The sequence below is a fragment of the Cervus canadensis genome, chromosome 19 (assembly GCF_019320065.1).
Source record: "Cervus canadensis isolate Bull #8, Minnesota chromosome 19, ASM1932006v1, whole genome shotgun sequence".
Taxonomy (NCBI): Eukaryota; Metazoa; Chordata; class Mammalia; order Artiodactyla; family Cervidae; genus Cervus; species Cervus canadensis.
The window spans coordinates 7,810,611-7,835,802 of NC_057404.1; the positions used below are offsets into that span (position 1 = coordinate 7,810,611).

General features: G+C 39.2%; 1 protein-coding gene across 5 annotated transcripts in view; it reads right to left on the reverse strand.

The window, feature by feature from the left end:
- Positions 1-4,957: 4,957 nt before the first annotated feature.
- KLHL5 (kelch like family member 5) overlaps positions 4,958-25,192 on the reverse strand; it is an 82,300-nt gene continuing 62,065 nt past the window's right edge. For all 5 annotated transcript variants that reach the window (XM_043438382.1, XM_043438380.1, XM_043438381.1 and 2 more), the window contains 5 exons: positions 20,196-20,420; positions 16,771-16,933; positions 13,406-13,618; positions 11,000-11,171; positions 4,958-6,092 (listed from right to left, as the gene is read on the reverse strand). In XM_043438382.1, the coding sequence (XP_043294317.1) occupies positions 6,036-6,092; positions 11,000-11,171; positions 13,406-13,618; positions 16,771-16,933; positions 20,196-20,420 (830 nt within the window). In that variant the 3' untranslated portion in view covers positions 4,958-6,035. The remainder of the gene's footprint in view (positions 6,093-10,999; positions 11,172-13,405; positions 13,619-16,770; positions 16,934-20,195; positions 20,421-25,192) is intronic.

The window sequence follows — 25,192 nt, forward strand, 5'->3', positions numbered from 1 at the left end:
TGGACTTGTGCACCAAGGGTAAATGATTGAAGATAATGCTTTCTCTAAAAGGGTAGAAGAGGGAGGGAAAGAAATTAAGGAAAATAAAAAGAGAATAGGAAAAACAAGACTAGGAGGGTTGAGAGATGTGAATATTGTCTTAAGTAGCTGCAGACTTCAAGATTTTTCTTGAACACATGCCAGACAGGTGAATTTTTCTTCAAAAAAGATATCAATACATTCTGAGAGTGTTTAAAAATGCCAAGCAATGGGATACATTTGGGACCTAGGGAAACGTTACTGTTTCAGAAACAATCTTCTGAAAGCATGGAATTATAGATAAGTAATGTAACTGTTATGATAGAACAGTCTATGATAAACACACAGGATCAGACTTAAGGGCAGGAGTGGTCAGAGGCCCAAGTCCTGCCATTAGATTTCTTCTAGAAGATACTCATGTTCACAGGTGGACCACTAGTACAACAGAGTTAAGGCCCTTACACACTCTGCTTACATCAGGTCTTTCAAATCCTAGGGCTGGCCCTGAGTATAAAATACCTTTTTATCTTCCTAGTTCATGTGTAAAAGAATATGCTATTCATTCTGAAGTTTTCGGCATTTCTTTCCACGCCCCATTCACTTTCTCTAACCTCTCCACAGGAAAGTCATCATTAAGTGGGAATAATCATATCTACTTCATAGGGCTATTGTAAAGATTAAATGTATGAACATATATATGACATGTATTGGCATGTATCTGCCACACAATCAAGTTGACTCAATCTTCCTATATTTCAGTAAACAAAAGGCCAAGTCTGAAGAAATTTAATAAAACATGAGATTTAGCCTAATTACATTTAAATGCTTCAAAACCTAAGAGATGCTCTGCTTGTCTTCCGGCCCAGAAAGAAAAAGTGAAAGTGAAAGTGAAAGTGAAGTCTCTCAGTCTTGTCCGACTCTTTGCAACCCCATGGACTGTATAGCCTACCAGGTTCCTCCATCCATGGGATTTTCCAGGCAAGAGTACTGGAGTGGGGTGCCATTGCCTTCTCCAGGAGATCTTTCTGACCCAGGGATTGAACCCGGGTTGCCCGCACTGTAGGCAGACGTTTTACCATCTGAGCCACCAGGGAAGCCTCAGACCCTGAGACTCAGTTATTCATCCTCTGTCTTCTTTCAATAACTTTCTTGATGTTGGAAGCCCCACCTTGGCTTACCATTTTCTTCGCTATGTAATTTCTCCACATCCTCTCCAACACTTTATGTTTCTAAGATTACAGTCATCGTAGTGGATGTGAAGTGGCATGCAATGTGGGAGACCTGGGTCCGATCCCTGGGTTGGGAAGATCCCCTGGAGGAGAGCATGGCAACTCACTCCAGTATTCCTGCCTGGAGAATCCCCATGTGCAGAGGTGACTGGTGGGCTATAGTCCACGGGGTCGCAGAGTCAGACATGACTGAGCGACTAAGAACAGCACAGCACATGCTTCCCAGGTGGCTCAGAGGTAAAGAACCCACCTGCCCAGCAGGAGATTTGGGTTCGATCCTGGGTCAGGAAGATCCCCTGGAGAAGGAAATGGCAACCCACTCCAGTCTTCTTGCCTGGGAAATCCCATGGACAGAGGAAGTTGACAGGCTACAGTCCATGGGGTCACAAAAGAGTCGGACATGACTTGGTAACTAAACAACAACAGTATGTTGTAAAGGAAGGGTCCAATTTCATTCTTTTGCTCTTGGGGATCCCCAAGTGGCTTAGCATAAAGAATCTGCCTGCGAAGTAGATGTGGGTTTGAGCCCTGGGTCGGGAAGATTCCCTGGAGGAGGAAATGGCAACCCACTCCAGTATTCTTGCCTGGGAGATCCCATGGACAGAGGAGCCTGGTGAGCTAGTCCACAGGGTGGCAAAGAATCGGGTATGACAGCATGCATGCATGCATCTAGCATCATTTGTTGAAGAGACTGTTTTCCGCATTGAATGGTCTTAGCACTCTTACTGAAAATCAACTGACCATGAGATATTGACTGTAGTTTATTTCTGGACTTTCTATTTTATGCTTTTGGTCTATATGTTTATCCTTGTAACAGTACTACACTGTTTTGATAAATTTTGATATAAGAAAGTCCTTCAACTTTGCTATTTTTCACAATTGTTTTGGCTCTTTTCGGTCCCTTGAAATTTTATAGGAATTTTAAAATTGGCTTTTCCATTTCTGCAAAAAAGGCTGTTAGATTTTTGACAGGGATTGCATTGGATCTATAGACTAATTTGTGGAGTTTTGCCATCTTAAGTCTTCCAATTTATGAACATGTCTTTCCACTTACTTAGGTCTTCATTTCAGCCATGTTTTGTACTTTTCAGTGTACAAGCCTTACACCTCCTTTGCTAACTTTATTCCCAAGTGGTGTACACTTTTGGCCAGTATATAGAAATCAGCTAACATTTGTGTGTTGACCTTGTAACATTAATGATAGCTCTCATAGTTATGCGTGTCTGTGTTTTCTTTAGGAGTTTTAATATATAGGATCAAAACAGCTGCAAATGGAGTTTTACTTCTTCCTAATTGCGATTCCTTTTCTTTCTTTCTTGCCTAATTGCTTTGGCTAGAACTTCTTGTACAATGTTGACTAGGTATGGTGGGAGTGGACCTTTTCCCGATGTTGGAGGAAAACCTTTTAATCTTTTATCATTTATTGTGTGGTTAACTGTGGGTTTTTCATGAATGTTTTTTAACAGGTTGAGGAAATTTCATTCTCTTCCAAGTTTGCTGAGTGCTTTTATCATTAAAGGGTATTGATTTCTGTCAAATGCTTTTTCTTATCAACTGGGATGCTAATCTTTTTTTTTTTAAATAATGAAGAGCTTTATTTTCATGTCAGTTTTAGTTTCTTCTAGCTGAGTTCTCTTCGTTCTATTAAGTGGTAAATTACATTGATGGATTGATTTTTGTATTTGAACCACCCCTATATTTTTGCAATAAATTCTTAGTTTGTCATGGTATAAAATCCGCTTTTGCCTGGCTTAGGTATCAAAGTAATGCTGGTCTTCTAAACTTGTGAAGTCTACCAAATTCTGGTTCTGAAGTTTCTTTGTTGTTGTTTTGATGATTGAGTCAATTCTTAACTTGTTAGATCTGTTTAGACTTATTTCTTCTTAGTTTTAGTGATTTGTGTATTTCCAGAAATTCATCTATTTCATGTATGTTATCTATTTTGTTGGCCATAAAACATTTTTTAAAAAATATATATTTATTTGGCTGTGCCGAGTCTTAGTTGTGAAATGCAAGATCTTTGATCTTCATTGCAGCATTCAGGATCTTGAGTTGTGGTAGGTGGGATCCAGGACCCCAACCAGGGACTGAAGCTGGGCCCCCTGTACTGGGAGTGTGGAGTCCTAGCCCCTGGACCAACGAAGTCCCATAAAGTGTGTTTTTGATTTGTTTATGATTGAGCCATCCAAAATACTATGAAATTTATCTAATATTCATAAAACTTGGAAGTATGCTTACTTAACGTTTACTTTTCTAAAGCAAAATGTATATAAAATTCCATGAGTTTTATTTAAATAAAATATCCCTCCAATATTAAGGAACCAAAATTTTCTGGTAAGAGTATAACTGATAAATTTTACTTCTAAAGCATTAACATTCTTTTAAATTAAAATAAATGATTTATTTAAAATAAAGTTTTTTAAAATTAAATGATTTCTCACATGAAATGAAACTTCTTTTCTACCTAGAAACAGGAGTGGTAACAGAATGGACTCCTGAGCCAGACTTCCTACACCTGAATCCCTACTCTGCCACTAACTTGCTATATATAATCTTGGGGTTAAACTCTCCATGCCCAGTTTCCTCATCTGAGTAAGGAGAATAATAAAAGGGGAAAAATTAAGTACATTAACGCATGCAAAAAACTTGGCTCCTAATTCATAAGTATTCAATAGTTCACAGATATCCTTATCTTTCTTAAGGTTGTCATTAATTGGGGCTAAAATAAAGAGCAGCTGGATGAGATGCTCACTGGGATAATAGAGAAGCTAACAGTAAAAGTTAAGACAGCAGTCTTGGATGATGCATATAAAGAATGGCCATATTTTCCTCTAGATTTACAAGACCCCAGTCTAAGAGAAGAATAAATGTTTCGGCAAGTGCTCTGTCACTAGAAAAGAAACTGGTTTTCTTCATTTGTATCCAGAAGAGCAGGTCCTATTGACTACAAAACTCCATTAAGAAAGGCCCTCCAGTGGGACAGAAAATCAAAGGAACCGTTCTAATGAATCCCATAAAGGAAAGGAAGATCCTCAGGGACAAGAATCAGGTCCTTTACTTTATGGTGAGTCTGACTCCACTGCAGGCACAGGGAACGAGAGTGAACGATGAATGGAGATGAGAATCAGAAGGATAAGTACTTTCCTTTCAAATCCAGGCCTAAGCCTCCACATGAAGGGATGATGTACTAACACATTTCTGCTTTTGAAATTTTTGTTTTGTTTCTTATATCTTTTTCCTCTTCTCTCTCTTACCCAAAATACATACTCTACAGCTGATCCCTCCTTGTGAGGAAAATATCTGAATTCATATACACACTACAATGAATATATGAAATAATAATATATTTGTCATGATCACTGCTATTTTCTTAGTACCCACGCCAGTAGAATGCCCATGGAATTTTCTTTGAGAACAGAAGTCTTAAGTTTGTTGACTTCAAAGGTAGAAAAATTTCATGAGTATTCAAAATCAGCTCAAAAAAAAAAAAAGAAAAGCTCAATTTTTAAAGGAAGCAACTAAAATAAAGGCTACACTGATACAGAATGTAAAGACACATTAACCACAATATGAACTTTTAAAAGGTAAGAATTTAGTTTATACTCTTTTTATATTAAGATATAAGTTAATGACTTATACCCTAAAGAATTTACCATAAAATAATACTGCCCAGTGCACTTGTGCAAATAATAAATAATTCACTGAGAGTATTAACATTCACATGTGTAATTAAGAGTTTACAAATGTACAAAAGTTGGGGTAATAAACACTTTAAACTCATTTTCCAAACATTCAGTAAGCCCATCCCCCCCAAACTGTTTGACTACAAAGACGCACAGAGGATTACTAATTCTGGCAAAAGATCAGAAACAAGGCAGGAGAGGCACATACAGACTTGAGAACATAAGAATATCCAAACAGTTCTTCGATATAAAAAGACAAAATCAAAGCATTTTTAATAATATAAAAGAAAACAAATTCATATAATTAAATACTACTTAGGTAAAAGAACATTAGAGGGTAGATAGCATTTATTTTCTCCACAAAATTTGCATATCTTGAATTTAATGTAAAACACCTTGTTTCATTCCAAAGGAAGAATATCGTAATATGGAGTTCTTGATGAATCTAGATGGAATGAATATTTAAATAGACCCCAAAGATCAAAACAAGCTTTTATTTGGTCATTGTTCTAACTCTTTAATGTTCATTAAATTGATTCACTTAGAAATTTTAGAAATAAAAGTCCACAACCAAAGCACAGAAAATTCAGCTATTCCTGAAAAGAACTAAATGCATAGTCTTTAGTATATCGTTAAAATAGTGGTCGTGGTTAAGCAAACAAATGAATAAAAATTACTACAACTCATGTATGATAAAGTTACAAAGCAATACATTAGAAGTTTTATCAGATGTATTTGCACTATAATAAAAGAAATACGGATAATAGTATCAGTAAAATGTGCTTGATTATTAAAAGAAATGAAATTCCCAATTAACCCTGGGTTGTGTTAGGAGCAGTGCACATTGTCATCATATTTTATATATCAGGAACATACATTCACAATCCACCAGATGCAGTTCTGATTTCCTAAGAAGTGAAAGTTTTTAATCCTGGTTTTTCTGCTCTTTCCTCCCGTGTTTTAACATCTTCATTTAGAGATCAGGCACTTTGTGCCCAGGAATGTGGCGTTGCAAATTTACTAAAAACGTTATCCATTGATAGTAGAATAATTATACTAAATTCATAAAGGAAGAGGATATCTTCATTTAGAAAAACAAGCGCTGTTATAGTTTCACAGTCACAACGCAAGCTCCAGCTCTTCCGAGGCACAGTGGGGCAACCTAAAAAAACAAACAAAAAACCAAAAAGACTTGTGTTGGGATTGTGGGTAAAAACGTTGATAATACCACAACAGTCAGTGAAATATTGAAAGTTTGCTCACAGTGGTTGGCAAAGAGCTGCTGCCCTAACCCTACTGTCCGAGCTCTTCTGCTGGCCCTTTTCTTAAATGAGCTCTTCCTTCCTGATGCCAAAGCTTCAAGGACTAAATCGTTTTGTGTATATAACATAATAATGTAGCATTCACTTCTCTTTAAAGATGACTTTTAAAGATAGATCAGAAACTGTTCTACGTGAAACACTATTTTGGCCAAAATGATGTACAACATGGATGCGAGGCAAGGCTGAACACTTACAGTAGCTTTGTGACTAATGGAGAAAATACCAAGGATTAGCCAGAGTGGCCGTGACTTTGCTGTCTCAGAGAGTGCACAAAATACACCGCATCCCTGGGATCTGCTTATTCTGGAGGAACCACTAACTTCACAGTTATTGATGACCTTCTCAGCATGGCTGAAAAGTCTAAACTCATTCTACTACTTGTTAGCAGACTGAATAAATAATACATATCACCTACCCAATTTCTTGGGAGTGGAAACAAACCTGGTGAATAAACTCTACAACAGTGAGAACAGTGAGACAGAAATATGAGACACTTGGGAGAAAAGATAATCTTATGAATAAGGAACAATTCTTAAATATTTCACTTATGGTCTTTTTTTTTTTTTTTTCAGAAGTATTCTAGACACTGGGGTAACTCATAGTGGAGATAAGTGTGGACAAGAATAGTTTTAAAAGGAAGACTACTTTGAGCCCAGTAAGAATCTATGCATTTGAGCTTAGAGAATTAAAACATTAAGCATTTGGGAAGGGTTTTGTTTTGTACCTATGCATGTACGGATATGTCGTAAAGTGTTTTTGTCAGATGGTGGTGGGGGTTAGTCTCTTAGTCATGTCTCTTTGCAACGTCATGGACTGTAGCCTGCCAGGTTCCTCTGTCTTTAGGATTATCCCGGGAGGAACAGTTGAGTGGGTTGCTATTCCCTTCTCCAGGAGATCTTCCCGATCTAGGGATGGAACCCAGGTTTCCTGCTTGGCAGGCAGATTTTTTTACCACTGTGCCACCTGTACATGATATCAAAATGACCCTCTAGTCATTTTGACTCTCCTCTCCTGACCAATTAAGAATACACCTGACTTCAATGTGAGTGAATTCATGGTTGTTCTCCACCTGAATCAGTTGTTTTGATCACTGTTACATCTTTTTGACCAAATAACCTATTTTAAAACCATATTTACTTACAGTATTCTAGAAGTAACCTCCAAGTCATTTAAATCAAAGTATCTGTAGTTAGTAGTTTTTCTCAAAACACTCAAGACACTGTCTCTACCCTGTGAGTAGTTGATGTTGTCATGATAACCAGCTAGAAAGTTTAGCTTTGAGAATTTACTAAACGCAATGTGGTCAACTCCTGTTTTGGGTCAATGCTGGTAGTGGGGTGAGTGGTGGCTTAAGAGTTCATAATCATATTTCATTTCCTATACAAATAAATGTCCTCCTGTCCATTTGTAGGACCATCGAATGGAAAACATTTATTTCTCAGATACTATGGTTATAAGTTCATATTTAGGAGCTTTAAAATCACTTATATGTGGAATCTAAATAATGCAACAACTAGTGAATATAACAACAACAAAAAAAACCGGACTCATGGATCTAGAGAACTAGTGATTACCGCTGGGGACAGAGGAGGGGCAAAACAGAGGTAGAGAATTAAGAGTTACAAACAACTACATATAAAATGGGGCTTCCCAGATGGCACAGTGGTAAAGATTCTGCCTGCCAATGCAGAAGACCCAAGAGAAGTGGGTTTGATTGATCCCTGGGTGGGATCCCCTGGAGGAGGAAATGGCAACTCACTCCAGTGTTTCTGCCTGGAAAATTCCATGGACAGAGGAATCTGGCGGGTTACAATCCATTGGGTAACAGAGTCAGACACGACTGAGCACACTCATGTATAAAATCAGCCACAAAGATCATTGTACAGCACAGGGGATACAGTCAGTATTTTATAGTATGGATAAGTGGAGTATAATCCTTAAATTGTGAATCACTATATTATACACTTGTAACTTATATAATATTGTATATCAATTGTACTTCAATAAAAAAATTTTTTTAAGTAATGGAGATGGCATGTAAACCAAAGGGCTGTATGATCACAGATTATGAATTCTGACAGAGTGACTTAGCATAAAGTATTAATTATCTGTAATAGCAAGTTTGAAATAGATTTCCTTATAACTGGCCTAAGGGCTTAAATGAAATACGTTTCAGGAAAAGAGATTCTTCCATCTCTTCTTGGGTTCCTCAGTTATCATTCACAACTACTCCTGCCATGGTAGGAGGCTGATGGTAGTTTCTAATGAAATCCTGTAGCTCTAACTCAAGTCCTCAAATTATGCCTTCTCCCCTTCACCAAGGGATCTCACTTATTTAAGAAATAAGATCAAGGTCATACAATCTAAGTCTCTTTACCTACCATTCTCTTCACTTGAAAACATTTTCTATCTTTCAATCCTCATATTCTCATCTTCCCCTCCAGTTTTGGAGGATAAAACCTTTCCCCCAGTCTGCGGAAGACAAAAATTTTCCTCCTGCCTTTGCCCTCAATTCTGTTTCCTGTCCTTCTTTTCAGAAAAATGCCTTCAACTTTGCTTTCTCTCAACTCTCCTGTCATCATCTTTAATTGTGAAAAAGATGCTGGGCTCAAATTTTAACTCCACCTGCACCGAGTCAGCTATTTAGACACCTCATCCAGTACAGTGAGGAAATAACAGTACTTACCTCCGAGAGTTGTTGGGAAGATTCTTTACTGTGAAGTGCTTAGAACAGAGCCGGGTACATAAAATGGATTAAGTGTTAGCTTTCTATCATTATCATCATTTTAAAATTGCATGCCCCTCTAGCTTCCACATTTACTTTTAATCTTCTCTTTACTTTTTACACTGTGTGGTGGCTTCTGCTTCTATCACATTCTCAAAGGTCCTGACAACTTCATGAATGACAGATCTTCTTCATTCTTTTATGTTATTGAAATCCTCTCTCCTTTCTTTTAATGCTCTATTTCATTATCTACTAAGATACTCTCTGATCATTCTTTTGCTGTTTTCTCCAGAAGCTGCACCTCTCTATACAAACCTAGTAAGTGTATAAAGAAAAAATTAACAGGACTTGGTAATATCTCTTGAATCCACCTACGTATTCAACACCTCAAACCTTATAAATGAAGCAACCTTCTAAATGTCCTTTCACCCAGCCTTCACTTACCCTGCCCCAACCCAATTTACCCTGGCCCCGGCCTCTGACATGTGGATTTTCTATTACTGCATTGCTCTCTTGGTTAAAAGTCTCCTCTGGCTTCTTACTACCAAACTCTTCAGGTTAACTACTACAGACCTCCATCCTGATTCCAACCTTCCTCTCCAAGAATTCCTACTCTTCTCAAGCACGGAGTCTTGAGACTCCACTTCCTCAAGATAGCCTGCATATTTCCACTTTAGTGACATTTATTTCATGTTTTCTTACATGATTTCCTTTTTTAATTACATAAAGTCATTAAGGCTTACATTAAATCCCACTTCTTCCTCACTGAAGCCCTCTCAACAACCACTTTCTCTCTTCTCTTTGATTTCCCACACAGCTCACTGCCTGGACCATGCGACACTTCATACCAGCTTCACACCAACACTTCACGCTCCACACCGTGGAGCCTTCCTTTTCACATGCAGATCTCACTGACCCAAGGAATTAAGTTCTGTGACAGCACGGCTTCTCAGACATTCTGTTATCTTGACAGTACTTACCACTACTCCTTGTATGTAGGTAAAAGTCAAAGTGTTAGTTGCTAAGTCATGTCTGACACTTTGTGACCCCATGGATTGTGGCCCACCAGGCCCCTCTGTCCATGGAATTCTCCAGGCGAGAATACTGGAGTGGGTAGCCATTCGCTTCTCTAGGGGATTTTCCTGACCCAGGGATTGAACCCAGGCCTCCTGCATTGCAGGCAGATTCTTTGCTCTCTGGGAAGGTAAACCTTGGCTCAGTTAAAGATCTAAGTGCCTTTTCTGTACCAGATATTGAATCGTGTGCCAGAGGCAGAAAATTCATGGTTCTGTTCTGGGTGATGATGGAAACAAAGATCTCAAAAGATCATTCTCAGAAGCTCTAGACTCTTTTAGAAATAAAGATGGATTTTTTTTCTGTTAATAAGCTTCCCAAGTCAAGTTTCTTACTTGTTAAAGTAAGATTGCCATCTTTATTAGGTTATAACCAGACATCTGTTATTATTGTTGTTTAGTTGCTAAGTCATGTCCAACTTTTGTGACCCCATGGACTGTAGCCTGCCAGGCTCCTCTGTCCATGGGATTCTCCAAGCAAGAATACTAGAGTGGGCTGCCATGTCCTTCTCTGTTCCCAAATATCAGTTGCTTGAGTATTTAAAAATTATTGCCCATCTATGGGAAAGTGGTTCAATTTTTTTATTTTCCACAATCTCTCCTTTCTTTATTAAAGCCTCCTGTGGTTCTATCTGCTCTACTGATGCTAGAACATCTCATCAATTCTCAGTAAGCAAATGGTGGCAGCAAATAACAGTGATAACAACAACAATAATAACCAATTAATAATTTCCCTGAGTATTAACTCACACTTTAAAGGTAATTTTGAATTTTAACTATACTATAAAATTAAACACTCCCTCTGTTTTCTTATATTTAATTAAGAGATGACTTTATCATGCTTATGCTATGTATTTTGATACTGAACATAATTAGGGTCTGTTTTACCAAAAAAATTGTTTTTAACAAAAATACAGTAAGTGTAATAATGAAACATGAAATGCCATACCTGGGTCCACTCATTTGTCTGGGGATCATAAGCCTCCACTGTATTAAGGTAAGTCTGTCCATCATAACCTCCAACAGCATATAATTTATCACCGAGTAAACAGACCCCCACAGCATCTCTGCTGATGCTCATAGAAGCCACTGCAGTCCACATATCTGTTTTAGGATCATATCTGAAAGGAAATTGTAGAAATGGAGCTGACATTATTCTCACAACACTTTACATAAAATCCTTCTGTCCTTTAATCCTATTTTATGTCTTATTATCTATTACATAAAATACATTTGAACACATTTTAAGAGAAAAAAAATTAGTATTTTCCTGAAAAGTTCTAAATTACAACAGAATTATTTTACAGAGGTGTAACATTTAAACTAGTTCAAAAGAGCTCATGTAAATGTTTAAAACTGCTTTAGGGTTTTAGATTGCCTACTGAAAATCTGAGGAAATCAATACATGAAGCTCTATATAAGATGGGTGCTCTATCTAAGATGACTTACATCCTCAATTGCAGCTTTTTTTTTGCTTTTTGTGTTTTTTTTTGGGGGGTGGTGCTGGGATCGAAACCTGTACCCCTCACAATGGAAGCTCGGAGTCCTAACCACTGGACAACCAGGGAATTCCCCTTAATCACTGTTAACTGCTCATTTTTATAGAGTTTCTTATCCCTTTCATGAAGTATGTTAACTAGAACTGCTCCCAAATTGTCTAAGAGCAGATACACCGTGCTAAGATGACTTATATTGCTTCCAAATGACTTATATATGCTTCTTGTATTAATGAACAGCTTTTCACTGGGTGAGGTCCTACAGTGGGCCACTAATTTATGGGACAAAGTGTTTAAACACTTCCATGTATCTTTACTGGATTTTAACATGCAGCAAGCAAAGTCTGAATTATTTTCTCCCTGACACAGGTGAAACATAGGTGTTAACTATCTTGCTTTCTCAAAAAAACACCAACTCTGCTTATTGTTTTATAGAAAGCACTCACTGTCATCAACAAACCTTCATTTTTTTATCCTTCTTTTAGTCATTTATAATTTATTAAATAACTCACACACATACACATATTCGTTAACTTTTCATTGCTCTTTAAAACCCGAGATCCTTAACAGGGCTTCAAGACTCTACGCGATCTGCCCGACCTCCCCTACCCCTTTCCTGCCACTTCCATCATTCTGTGTTCTCCGGGGACAGGGGCCACCTTACAGTTTCCTGTACGTTCATACACACTCCTACTGAATCTGCTTCCTGCATCCCTTCAATTCTCCCCATCCCACTGGTCACACAGAAGATGGGGGCCTGAACCACTGTCCAGAGCTTCTGTTGATGTCAGGCTCTGTACCTAGACCCACATATGAGTTTTGAGGCTTCTGTTGACGTCAGGCTCTGTACCTAGACCCACATGTGAGTTTTGAACATGGATAACTTGTTCAAGTTTCAAGTCTTACTAGCCCTTTATTTTCTTTTACTGTTTCATACTACATCATTTTATATCAAAACATGTCAGAAATGTCCTTCTCCTTTTTGCTCATTTGGCTTCCAGCTCCTAATTCATTCTCTGTAAAATTCATCAGACTCCTTTTCTTATTAGGTACAATGTCCAGTACAAAATAGGTACACAATAAATCTTTGTCATAGGATTCAATTAATGAATTATGTAATCAATTCTAAGGTAACACTGAGGGAAGACTCTGAGGGGGCTGCTGGAGACAGATGAAGAGATGGCCTGAGCAGCCCACCCAGTGTTTACAGAGCTCATAATGAACTGCCTTGTTCGTGGGTGCTCAGCAGGGGCAGGCGAGGGTGGGACAATTTGAGAGAAGAGCGCTGAAACATGTATATTATCATATGTGAAATGGATCGCCAGTCCACGTTCGATGCATGAGGCAGGGTGCTCGGGGTGCACTGGGATGACCCCGAGGGATGGGATGGGGAGGGAGGGTCAGGATCAGCAACACATGCACACCCATGGCTGATTCATGTGAATGTATGGCAAAACCCACCGCAATGCTGCTGCTGCTGCTGCTAAGTCACTTCAGTCGTGTCTGACTCTGTGCAACCCCACAGACGGCAGCCCACCAGGCTCCCCCGTCCCTGGGATTCTCCAGGCAAGAACACTGGAGTGGGTTGCCATTTCCTTCTCCAATGCGTGAAAGTGAAAAGTGAAAGTGAAGTCACTCAGTCGTGTCTGACTCTTAGCGACCCCATGGACTGCAGCCCACCAGGCTCCTCTATCCATGGGATTTTCCAGGCAGGAGAACCACCACCATATTGTAAAGTAATTAGCCTCCAATTAAAATTTAAAAAAATAAAAACAAACAAAAAAAGTTATTAATCTGTGTGGAAGTTTCAGAGGCTTAGGTTTGTTTATTCATTTCTAGTTTTCTTTCACAGGAAATACCTCTCCACGCAGTCTGACAGCCTGGAAGTCAAGTTGGACGCAGGTGCGTCGTGTCCTCCGATGGCATACAGCAATCCATTCCAGGTAGTGACTCCTACTCCCCCTCTCCTTTTTGACATTTGTGCGCAGAGTGTCCACTTATTAGTATGCGGATCGAAACATTCTACTGACTTGAGACAGGAACTTCCATCACGACCACCAACTGCATAAAGTCTATAAAACGAACAAATTGAATGGTAAATAAGAGACAGTGCTATTATTATGCATAGGACAAAGAAAGAGGTTATTCTTATGGTATTTCATTGAATTCAAGGTGTCATCAGTTATTAAGAAATACTGTCAATCTGTGTGCCATTAAGAAAGAAGATGTGCTACCTATTAAATGGCACATGTATATATCATATATTTGTATATATTACATATCTTCTGTACATACATAAAGAAGAAAGCATAAACTCACATGAGCAAAGACAACTTTTTCACAGCTGCCATCTAACTGACAAGTTACCACTGACTGTAGAATACATCACAATTTTAGAGATGTTAAAGTGTGTCTTAAAACAGATAAAAGATGAATATACCATGACATTTCTTAAATAGTTAAGATAGGATTTGGTGATAAATAAAAGAAACTAACCTTCTCTGAGCAATACCACAGGCGAGGCACTCTACATGTATTAATTTAATCATTACAGTGATCCTATGACAAACTATCTGTATCCTTGTTTCACAGGTAAAGAAACTGGGATTCATGGAGATAAGAAACTTGCCCGTGGTCACACAGTAAGAAGCAGAAGCAGGACAACAGTTACATTAATGAGCAGCTGTACAATCAACAGTCATCTGGGACATATTCGTAATAGTGAAATATGAGAACAGAATTATTGATTCAAATATACTCATCTACTAGACCACGTTTAGGACATTAAAATACCATATGTATATTCATTGGTATGTTAATGTTCTAAATGTTGCCTAGTAAACCAACAGAAATTCATTATCAATCAATACACTGCACTAAGATTATTATTAATTATATTATTACTACTGCACTCATAAAAATATTATTTTAAAAAATAATTTTATTTATCTTTGGCTGTGCGAGGTCTTCACCGGTGTGTGAGCTTTCCTCTAGCTGCAGTGAGCGGGGGTTACTCGCGTTGTGGAATGAGGACCGCTAGCTGTGGCGGCCGCTCTTGTTGCAGAGGACAGCTCTGGGGCGTGCAGACGTCAGCAGCGATGGACGGGGGCTCGCAGTCACGGCTCACAGGCCCCAGGGCACAGCCTCAGGAGTTGCGGCACAGGGGCTTAGCCGCCTTATGGCATGTGGGATCTTCCCCGCCCAGGGACAGAACCCAAGTCTCCAGCGTTGGCAGGAAGGTGAATTCTTTACCACTGAGCCACAGGGAGGCCCTAATTAAAAATATTTTTACTCTGATCTTAAAATATGTAAAATATTTGGACACATGAATATTTTTTATTAAGCACAAAATCTTCTTGGACTTTCTATTCACCTGGGAAACTCTTTGCAGATTTTTTCTATCAGTTTTTTGTAAAATAATAAATTCAGCTTACTGTATGTACAAAAGCTTACACATTTTGAATGTATGGATGCCTTAGTTAATATTCAGCTATCTTTTAATTCTTAAGAAAGAGCATTTGAACTATATCAAATTTCTACCCATTAAAACTCTTAAGTATTTACAATATACATATTTAAAAGACGTATTTCATAATTTTAATTCATAATTTATAATACCTGTGCCACTCAAGTGAAGTGAAGTGTTAGTCACTCAGTAATGTCTGACTCTTTGTGACTCCACAGACTGTAGCCTGCCAGGCTCCTCTGTCCATGGAATTCTCCAGGCAAGAATACTGGAGTGGGTAGCCATTCCCTTCTCCAGGGGATCTTTGTGACCAGGGATCGAACCCAGGTTTCAAACTGGTTCTTAAATAATAAGATAACAAATCTTAAACAGCAGAATATAGTTGCAGCAGTATCTTGTTTTAAACTTAAAATATATTAATAGCATGGAATTTGAAATTTATTTGAAACTTTAACCTGTTAAAATTTTACGTTAAAAACTATTTTTTTGATGTTACTGCCTTAACAGTAAACTGTCCTCATCTTAAACTAATACTTGGTAGAGTAATTATATAAATACAGATCACAGAATGTTAGAAGGAATCAACTACTAGAAAATGTCAATAACTGAAAATACACATACACAAGCACAGTATAATAGGTTTCCAGGTACTGTGTGCTCTTCACAGTGAATTCCTGGGTCTTCTTTGTGAAAAGTGGTATAGTACAGTCATTAGGAGAATGGGCCCTGGAGCAGATTCTCTGGGTTTGAATCCTGGTTCTACCACTTATCACTTACTAGCTGTGACTTTGGATGAGTTATTTAATCTCTATCTGCCTATACTTCATCATCCATAAAATCTAAATCTAAATCTTTTAATAATCAGTAACAACTCCTACAAATAATTTTAAGTTTCTATATTTTAACCTTTATTCTTTTGTCTTTCTGGAGATGATGATAAAGCATTTTAAATGAGTAAAGTTATATAGCAATCAACTTTTATTTAATAACCATACAGGTCTTCATTTTATGGAAGAAAGGCCTGGAAAAGATACTATATGTTTTAGTCTTTGAGTAACCAAGAGCTATTAGTGGTGGCTCTATCCAAATATGTTTCTTTAGAGCAGACAAGAAACAAAGGAACACTTCTTTCTAAATGCATTCTAGTATTCAGTGGTTTACCAAGATAAGAAAGAAGCGTTAAGTGAGGAAAGGCTTCCCCCACAGCTCACTGGTAAAGACTCCACCTGCCAAAGCAGGAGATCTGGGTTCAGTCCCTGGGTTGGGAAGATCTCCCTGAGAAGGAAATGGCAACCCATTCCAATATTCCTGCCTGGAAAATTCCATGGACAGAGGAGCCTGGTGGTCCACAGACCATGGGGGCTGCAAAGAGTCAGACACGACTGCGTGACTAAAACACACACATATTTAAATAAGGAAAAATCAGTAGAAGAGATGGAAGGAATTATTTAGAGAAATATGAGCGAGACTATATAACTTAAAAAAAAAAACTTTTCAAGTTATATAAACCACCAGATTTTGACTATATTGAATATTTATAAAAAATTTACTTAAAATAACTAGAAATTTATAATATCTGTACATTAAAATAAAACCCTAACTTAATGTTGAGGTATTTATATTTAGAACTATTACAAAAAAGAGACTAACAAGTTTGTTTACATCATTCAAAGTATTTCTCTCGTGATTTCTATGTATCTTTAAGTTGGACATGCTACAGCTTGATACATTTAAGTGGAACTTTAAATACATCCTTACTTTCCACTCAGTACAGCCACACCAACTGTGCTCCTGGGGGTGGACATAGTAGCCACAAAGTTCCACTGGCGAGCCTGAGGGTCCCACCTTTCCACTGTATTCAGATAGCTCCAACCATCATGTCCTCCTACTGCATACATAGGACCTTCCAGGACAGCCACGCCTACAAGGAGACAGGAAAGAAGCAAACTGAAAAGTCTTTCATTGACATGTAAGTAAAGTGAACCTTTAAGAAGCAAATTTAACTGAGCAAAAATTTACGATAAAAATTTATGACAAAGATATTGGCTATGAGGAACACAGCTCTTCTTGATAGATAGGTGGATGGGTAAGGAGGAAAAATAGCACTGTAACCCTGGTCTTAAAAGTTTTAGAGGCAGCATTTTGAGGTCCAACAGGGGAAAGTTATTTACAAAGCATACAATATGCGCAATTTTGCCATATTTAGAACATTTTTCAACAATTTGGATTTGCAATATATTTAAAAACAGCAATTTTATTCTTTTCTTCCTTTAATTCAAATTCATGAGATTTTGCTCTAGTCAGATTTGATACCACAATATATTGGTCTGATTCATCACAAGAGAACCAAGTCAGATTCATATGTTCATTTATTCAACAAACAGCTACTGAGCTTCTACCACGTGCCAGGTACTTGATAGAGCATAATAGATAAGGGCTCTGCCCTGATGGACCTGATATTTTACTTGGGAATAAAGGAAAAGGGTAGAGAGGATCAGGGAGACCTCTGGGATAGAGTGATGTTTGAACAGAAATGTGAATGAAGTTAGGAAACCAGGCTTGAAGGTATCCAGGGGAAGAGAAGGTGAGATAAGAGGACGAGTATATACAAAGGCCCCGAGGCATCTTAGCGTGTCTGTGGAACAAACAGCTGGGAGGCCAGGTGGTGAGTAGGGGAGAGAGTGGTGGATGAGCCGGAGGGTGGACTCAGATCATGCAGTGGTCGGGACAACTGCAAGGGCTTTGGATTCTACTCTAAATGACATGGAAAGCCAGTGGAGGGTTTTGGGAAGCGACTTAGCACCAGCAGCAGCAGCAGCATGACATGACCATAGTCAGGTGGGATATAAATACATATCACCTGAAGGCCAAAATACAAATATTGTGATACAAAGACATCTATTTCTGTGAAATCACAGCCAGATGACATAGTCACCGTCCATGCAGGAACCAAATCAACATACCATTCTACTCATTTGTGTCCTACCAGTAATAGCTATAGGAGATTACCTATCTTATCTCCAAATATACATAAAACATAAGACAATTTTATATTTTTACATGTGTGTGTGAGTGTAATTAAATAATTTAAAATTTACTTAAGATTTCTTCTGTAAGTTCAAACATTATTTTAAATAATGTTTAAAACACTTATTATAAGGTAAATTAGTAAGAACAAAGCTGTTCTGAACACAGAAATGGAAATAAAGGCTTGAAGAAGACACTTTGAATTATATGATCATTCTCCTTTGAACTTGCTACAGTTCAATAAACTCTTTCATATGGTACCTAGAACTAATGACAGTATCCCATGCACAATCTCATCTGTATAAGACAGAGCTAGATAATGGCCATTCTCATTCTATGTACTATAAGAAACTACATTAAGTTAGTCAACTACATTGACTTTCTTTTCCCCAAAAGAGGGGAATGTTTGCAGCTGAATCATACTTTTGACCCTGGATTTTATGCTCAACACAAATTTATAAGCCTTGTTCATGCTGCTTTTAAGATACATCTTCCCATTTTGTGTCCATGTAACAGTTGATTTTATGGACTCAAGGTTACTGTTTTAGTTTTGTTTGCTGAAATTCATGTAGTTAATTTTAAGCTCCTCTCTCAATACCTTAGCCCCAACTCTCTGGTTTTATTTCCTTATCTAACTTGAAACTTAAGATCATCTTTCACTGAAAGCTAATTCCAACTAGTAGAATCCCTTGTCCCTTTGATTTTTTGCTGTTCCCATTACCATACCAAGCTTCATGCCTAGATAATTTTCATTGGCATTTTGGGCAATCTCTACTCTGGTGCTCAGTATTAATAAACTGGGTATAGTATAAAGCCATGCTATCTAAACTCAACTATCTCTTCACTATAATTCATTCATCTTTTATGATAACCTATCAGATTCCTTATTGCAACTATTTTAAGCCTTTTCCAAACTGTGATAAATTGACAATATGGTAACAAATTCTCCCTTTCCCAGAAGACATGTCTATTCGCAATGTGATTCTGTAGGTCTTCCCATCAAGAAGTGGAGTCTATTTTTCTACCTTTTGAATCAGGGCTTGCCCATGTGACTTATTTTAGCCAATGGGATATTAGCAAACATGAGGCAAGCAGCAGCTTGAAAAATGCTCGTGCATTGGGACTTACTTTCTCCTGCTGCTTTTGAAACCCTGTGACCGCCACCATGAGAAGAATACTGGGCTAGCCTGAATGACTAGAGGCATGTGGCCCAATTGCCTCTGCTGCCTCGGCTGACAGCCTGTGTACCACTATACACGTGAGTGAGGCCACTCTACATCAACCGCCAACTAGCCTGCCTGCCTACTCCAGAGACATGAGAAAGCCCAGCGGAAATCTTCTAAGTCAGCCCAGAGCAGAAGAACCGCCCTGCTGATGCACAGATTCATGAGCTAAAGAAATGATTCTTGGTTTAAGCTTCTAAGTTTTGGAGTGGTTTGTTATATAGCAAAATCTGGATGATATACATACATTTCAAGCCCCATCTAATTTTACAATATGTCCACCTCTTCACTCTCAGCAAACAATTCTTTCCATTTCTTTTCTATGAGAAAAGAGAAGTCATCTGATACAAGATCCCTAAATTCTCTTCTGTCCATTTCAGAATGAGTCATCAGTTTCTGAAGATAAAGACAGTGTCTTCCTCATCTTTATATACCCACAGAACAGACAGCATGGCCCACAGTACATGCTAGTCAGTATTTGCTCAGTGAATTACTGAATTACAGAATGAAAAGTCTCTATCACGACATTCTCTGTGCTACCTCAAAAATTTTCTGCATCTTATTCATTTCTGCTTAAAAACCAAGGAATATACATGAAAAAAAACTAATGCTAAAGATTTTTAAATAAGCATTTCAATTAGATAACACTAAATGTCAAAATAGAACACACATGTCCAATGGTGGCTTGTCAGTCCATCGTGCGACACCATAATTCTTAAATATTCATGTTTTCACATACATGTATGTGTATGGCTACACATACACATGCTTGTTTTCTCTGCTTCTGCTTCTCAGATAACAGGGAGCATGAGGGGATGCTGGCGACTGCTGCTGGCTCAGCAGCTGGGACACTGATCTTCTGCCAGGTGAAGACAGGGAAAATGCCGTACAGGCCTATACATGAAAGTATGAACAAAGCTGCAGTTATCTCACCAAGGCCATGCCTATGTGTAGACATAGGAGGCATCACACTCCAAGTTTTTGTTTTAGGGTTGTAGCATTCTACAGTATTCAAAGTCTTCAGTCCATCTCTTCCTCCAACCACGTACAGTTTCTCATCTAACACCGCGACGCCGAACTGCAGCCTCCGCCCGTTCATATTTGCTACAGGGGTCCACATATTTGTACGAAGGTCATACTTTTCGATGCTTGTTGCTCCTTAATAGTAACAGAAAGAAGTTATGCAAATAAAAAGCTCACCATCATTGAGTATTTTATGAACTCAGACATATATAAGTATGGGATTAGCACTGACAATAACACTTCTAATACGTTCCAATAAGCACCTTGCTTGTATCCCGGCCCTCATCGCCTACTCTCTAGTGCATGCACCAGACTCTGGTACTAGAAGGTCAAGGGAGAAAGGACTGTCTGTCAAAGAGGGCTGAGAAGCAACAGCCAGAAGGGAAGAAAGCAGGGTAGTTTAGCACGATAGAAATCAAACTAAAAAAGGGCACAGCTGCCGAGAGGATCAACTAGATGAAGACTAAAATGTATGACTGAATTTAGCTACATGGAGGTCATTCATGACTTTAGGGACAGTCCTTTGTTTGAGCAGTTGAGATAGGACTGGGAGGTGAGGAAATGGAGACGATGGGCATCAATCATTCTTCTAAGAAGTCTGGCTACAAAAAGGTGGAGAGAGATAAGAATTATTTGGTGGGTTGAGGGAAGTTTTGTTTTGTTTTTAAAAGTGGATAAACCTGAGTCCATGGGATCTAGCTGTGGGGAAGGAAGCTGAAAATACAGGACACGAAGGGCTCCTATTTAATGGCGCGAGTTCCTGAGAAGGCAAGAAAGGGCAGTGTCACGGCCCAGGTGAGAGGCTGGCTTTCACAGGAGGAGGGGATACCCACTTCACCGAAACCAGGAAGGACAAGAGCTTAAGAGTGGATGCAATGCTTTGAGAACCCTAAGAGGGGAGAGTTTAGGGAACGATGGTATCTACATGTTATTAAGGATTAGAATATCCAAAGAACTCTTCTGTTTTCTTTATGAGGGAAGAACAGTGGAGTTAAGGAAAAAAAAAAAAGACCTACTCCTCTAAACAAAGAGCCAACCCTCAGTTAGTTCAGTTCAGTTGCTCAATCGTGTCTGACTCTTTGCGACCCCGTGAACTGCAGCATGCCAGGCCTCCCTGTACATCACCAACTCCCAGAGTCCACCCAAACCCATGTCCATTGAATCGGTGATGCCATCCAACCATCTCTTCCTCTGTCATCCCCTTCTCCTCCTGCCCTCAATCTTTCTCGGCATCAGGGTCTTCTCAAATGAGTCAGCTCTTTGCATCAGGTGGCCAAAGTACTGGAGTTTCAGCTTCAGCATCAGTCCTTCCAATGAACACCCAGGACTGATCTCCTTTAGGATGGACTGGTTGGATCTCCCTGCAGTCCAAGGGACTCTCAAGAGTCTTCTCCAACACCACAGCTCAAAAGCATCAATTCGTCGGCGCTCAGCTTTCTTTATAGTCCAACTCTCACATCCATACATGATCACTGGAAAAACCATAGCTTTGACTAGATGGACTTTTGTTGACAAAGTAATGTCTCTGCTTTTTAATATGCTATCTAGCTTGGTCATAACTTTCCCTCCAAGGAGTAAGCATCTTTTAATTTCATGGCTGCCATCACCATTTACAGTGATTTTGGAGCTCAAAAAAAATAAAATCAGCCACTGTTTCCACTGTTTCCCCATCTATTTGCCATGAAGTGATGGGACCGGATGCCATGATGTTAGTTTTCTGAATGTTGAGCTTTAAGCCAACTTTTTCACTCTCCTCTTTCACTTTCATCAAGAGGCTCTTTAGTTCTTTGTTTTCTGCCATAAGGATGGTGTAAACTGCATATCTGAGGTTACTGATATTTCTCCCAGCAATCTTGATTCCAGCTTGTGCTTCCTCCAGCCCAGCATTTCGCACGATGTACTCTGCATATAAGTTAAATGAGCAGGGTGACAATATACAGCCTTGATGTACTCCTTTTCCTATTTGGAACCAGTCTGTTGTTCCATGTCCAGTTCTAACTGTTGCTTCCTGACCTGCATACAGGTTTCTCAACAGGCAGGTCAGGTGGTCAGGTATTCCCATCTCTTTCTGAATTTTCCACAGTTTGTTGTGATCCACACAGTCAAAGGCTTTGGCATAGTCAATAAAGCAGAAACAGATGTTTTTCTGGAACTCTCTTGCTTTTTCGATGATCCAGTGGATGTTGGCAATTTGATCTCTGGTTCCTCTGCCTTTTCTAAATCCAGTTTGAACATCTGGAAGTTCACGGTTCACATACTGTTGAAGCCTGGCTTGGAGAATTTTGAGCATTACTTTGCTAGCATGTGAGATGAGTGCAATTGTGCGGTAGTTTGAGCATTCTTTGGCATTGCCTTTCTTTGGGACTGGAATGCAAATAGACCTTTTCCAGTCCTGTGGCCACTGCTGAGTTTTCTAAATTTGCTGGCATATTGAGTGCAGCACTTTCACAGCATCATCTTTCAGGATTTGAAATAGCTCAACTGGAATTCCATCACCTCCACTAGCTTTCTTCATAGTGATGCTTCCTAAGGCCCCCTTGACTTTACATTCCAGGATGTCTGGCTCTAGGAACGTGATCACACCATCGTGATTATCTGGATTGTGAAGATCTTTTTTGTATAGTTCTTCTGTGTATTCTTGCCACCTCTTCTTGATATCTTCTGCTTCTGTTAAGTCCCTATCATTTCTGCCCTTTATTGAGCCCATCTTTGCATGAAATGTTCCCTTGGTATCTCTAATTTTCTTGAAGACATCTCCAGTCTTTCCCATTCTCGGCAGTGGCTGAGAGGAGCTACCCCATGTCCAAGGTAAGGAGCGGTGGCTGTGCTTTGCTGGAGCAGCCGTGAAGAGATACCCCACATCCAAGGGAAGAGAAACCCAAGTAAGACGGTAGGCACTGAGAGAGGGGATCAGAGGGCAGACAGACTGAAACCACAATCACAGACAACAGGCCAATCTGATCACATGGACCACAGCCTTGTCTAACTCAATTAAACTAAGCCATGCCATGTCGGGCCACCAAAGATGGACGGGTCATGGTGGAGAGGTCTGACAGAATGTGGTCCACTGGAGAAGGGAATGGCAAACCGCTTCAGTATTCTTGCCTTGGGAACCCCATGAACAGTATGAAAAGGTGAAAAGATAGGACAGTGAAAGATGAAATCCCCAGGTCGGTAGATGCCCAATATGCTACTGGAGATCAGTGGAGAAATAACTCCAGAAAGAATGAAGGGATGGAGCCAAAGCAAAAACAACACCCAGTTGTGGATGTGACTGGTGATAGAAGCAAGGTTCGATGCTGTAAAGAGCAATATTGCATAGGAACGTGGAATTTAGGTCCATGAATCAAGGCAAATTGGAAGTGGTCAAACAGGAGATGACAAGAGTGAACATCGACATTCTAGGAATCAGCGAACTAAGATGGACTGGAATGGGTGAATTTAACTCAGATGACTATTGTATCTACTACTGTGGGCAGGAATCCCTTAAAAGAAATGGAGTAGCCATCACCAAAGAATCCAAAATGCAGTACTTGGATACAATCTCAAAAATGACAGAATGATCTCTGTTCATTTCTAAGGCAAACCTTTCAATATCACGGTAATCCAAGTCTATGCCCTGACTAGTAATGCTGAAGAAGGTGACAGTTCTATGAAGACCTACAAGACATTCTAGAACTAACACCCAAAAAAGATGTCCTTTTCATTATAGGGGACTGGAATGCAAAAGTAGGAAGTCAAGAAACACCTGAAGTAACAGGCAAATTTGGCTTTGGTGTACAGAATGAAGCAGGGCTTCATTAGCAAAGGCTAATAAGAGTTTTGCCAAGAGAACGCACTGGTCATAGCAAACACCCTCTTCCAACCACACAAGAGAAGACTCTACACATGGACATCACCAGATGGTCAACACTGAAATCAGCTTGATTATATACTTTGCAGCCAAAGATGGAGAAGCTCTATACAGTCAGCAAAAACAAGATCGGGAGCTGACTGTGGCTCAGATCATGAACTCCTTATTCCCAAAGTCAGACTGAAATGGAAGAAAGTGGAGAAAACCATTAGACCGTTCAGGTATGACCTAAATCAAATCCCTTATGAGTATACAGTGGAAGTGAGAAATAGATTTAAGGGACTAGATCTGTTAGACAGAGTGCTTGATGAACTATGGACGGAGGTTCGTGACACTGTACAGGAGGCAGGGATCAAGACCATCCCCATGGAAAAGAAATGCAAAAAAGCAAAATGGCTGTCTGAGGAGGCCTTACAAATAGCTGTGAAAAGAAGGGAAGCAAAAAGCAAAGGAGAGAAGGAAAGATATTCCCATTTGAATGCAGAGTTCCAAAGAATAGCCAGGAGAGATAAGAAAGCCTTCCTCAGTGATCGATGCAAAATAGAGGAAAACTCTCAGTTATGAAGAGTTCAATTAGTATCTACTTTACTTCTCTCCTCTAAGCCTCTAATACAACATGCAATCAGTGCTATTCTTATAGCACTACAATCAAGACAAGCATTTATTCTGAAATATTTCTCACAACTAGGTCATCAGAGCACTCATGCTATTGATGTCTCCTAAAATTCAGAAATAGTTTTGCCATTATACATATAGCAAGAAACCTTGAAAGTCTTTAATACGTGTGTGTATGCATATTTTTGTTGTTGTTTAGTTGATAAGTTGTGTTCGGTTCTCTTGCAACCCTAGGAACTGCAGCCCGCCAAGCTCCTCTGTCCACTGGGATTTTCCAGGCAAGAATACGGCAGTGGGTTGTCATTTCCTTCTCCAGGGGAATCTTCCAGACCCAGGAACTGAACCCCTAGCTCCTACCGAGTCTCTTACATTGCAGGCAGGCAGACTCTTTACTGCTGAGACACCAGGGATGTGCATATGCATATATTTTTCTTAAACT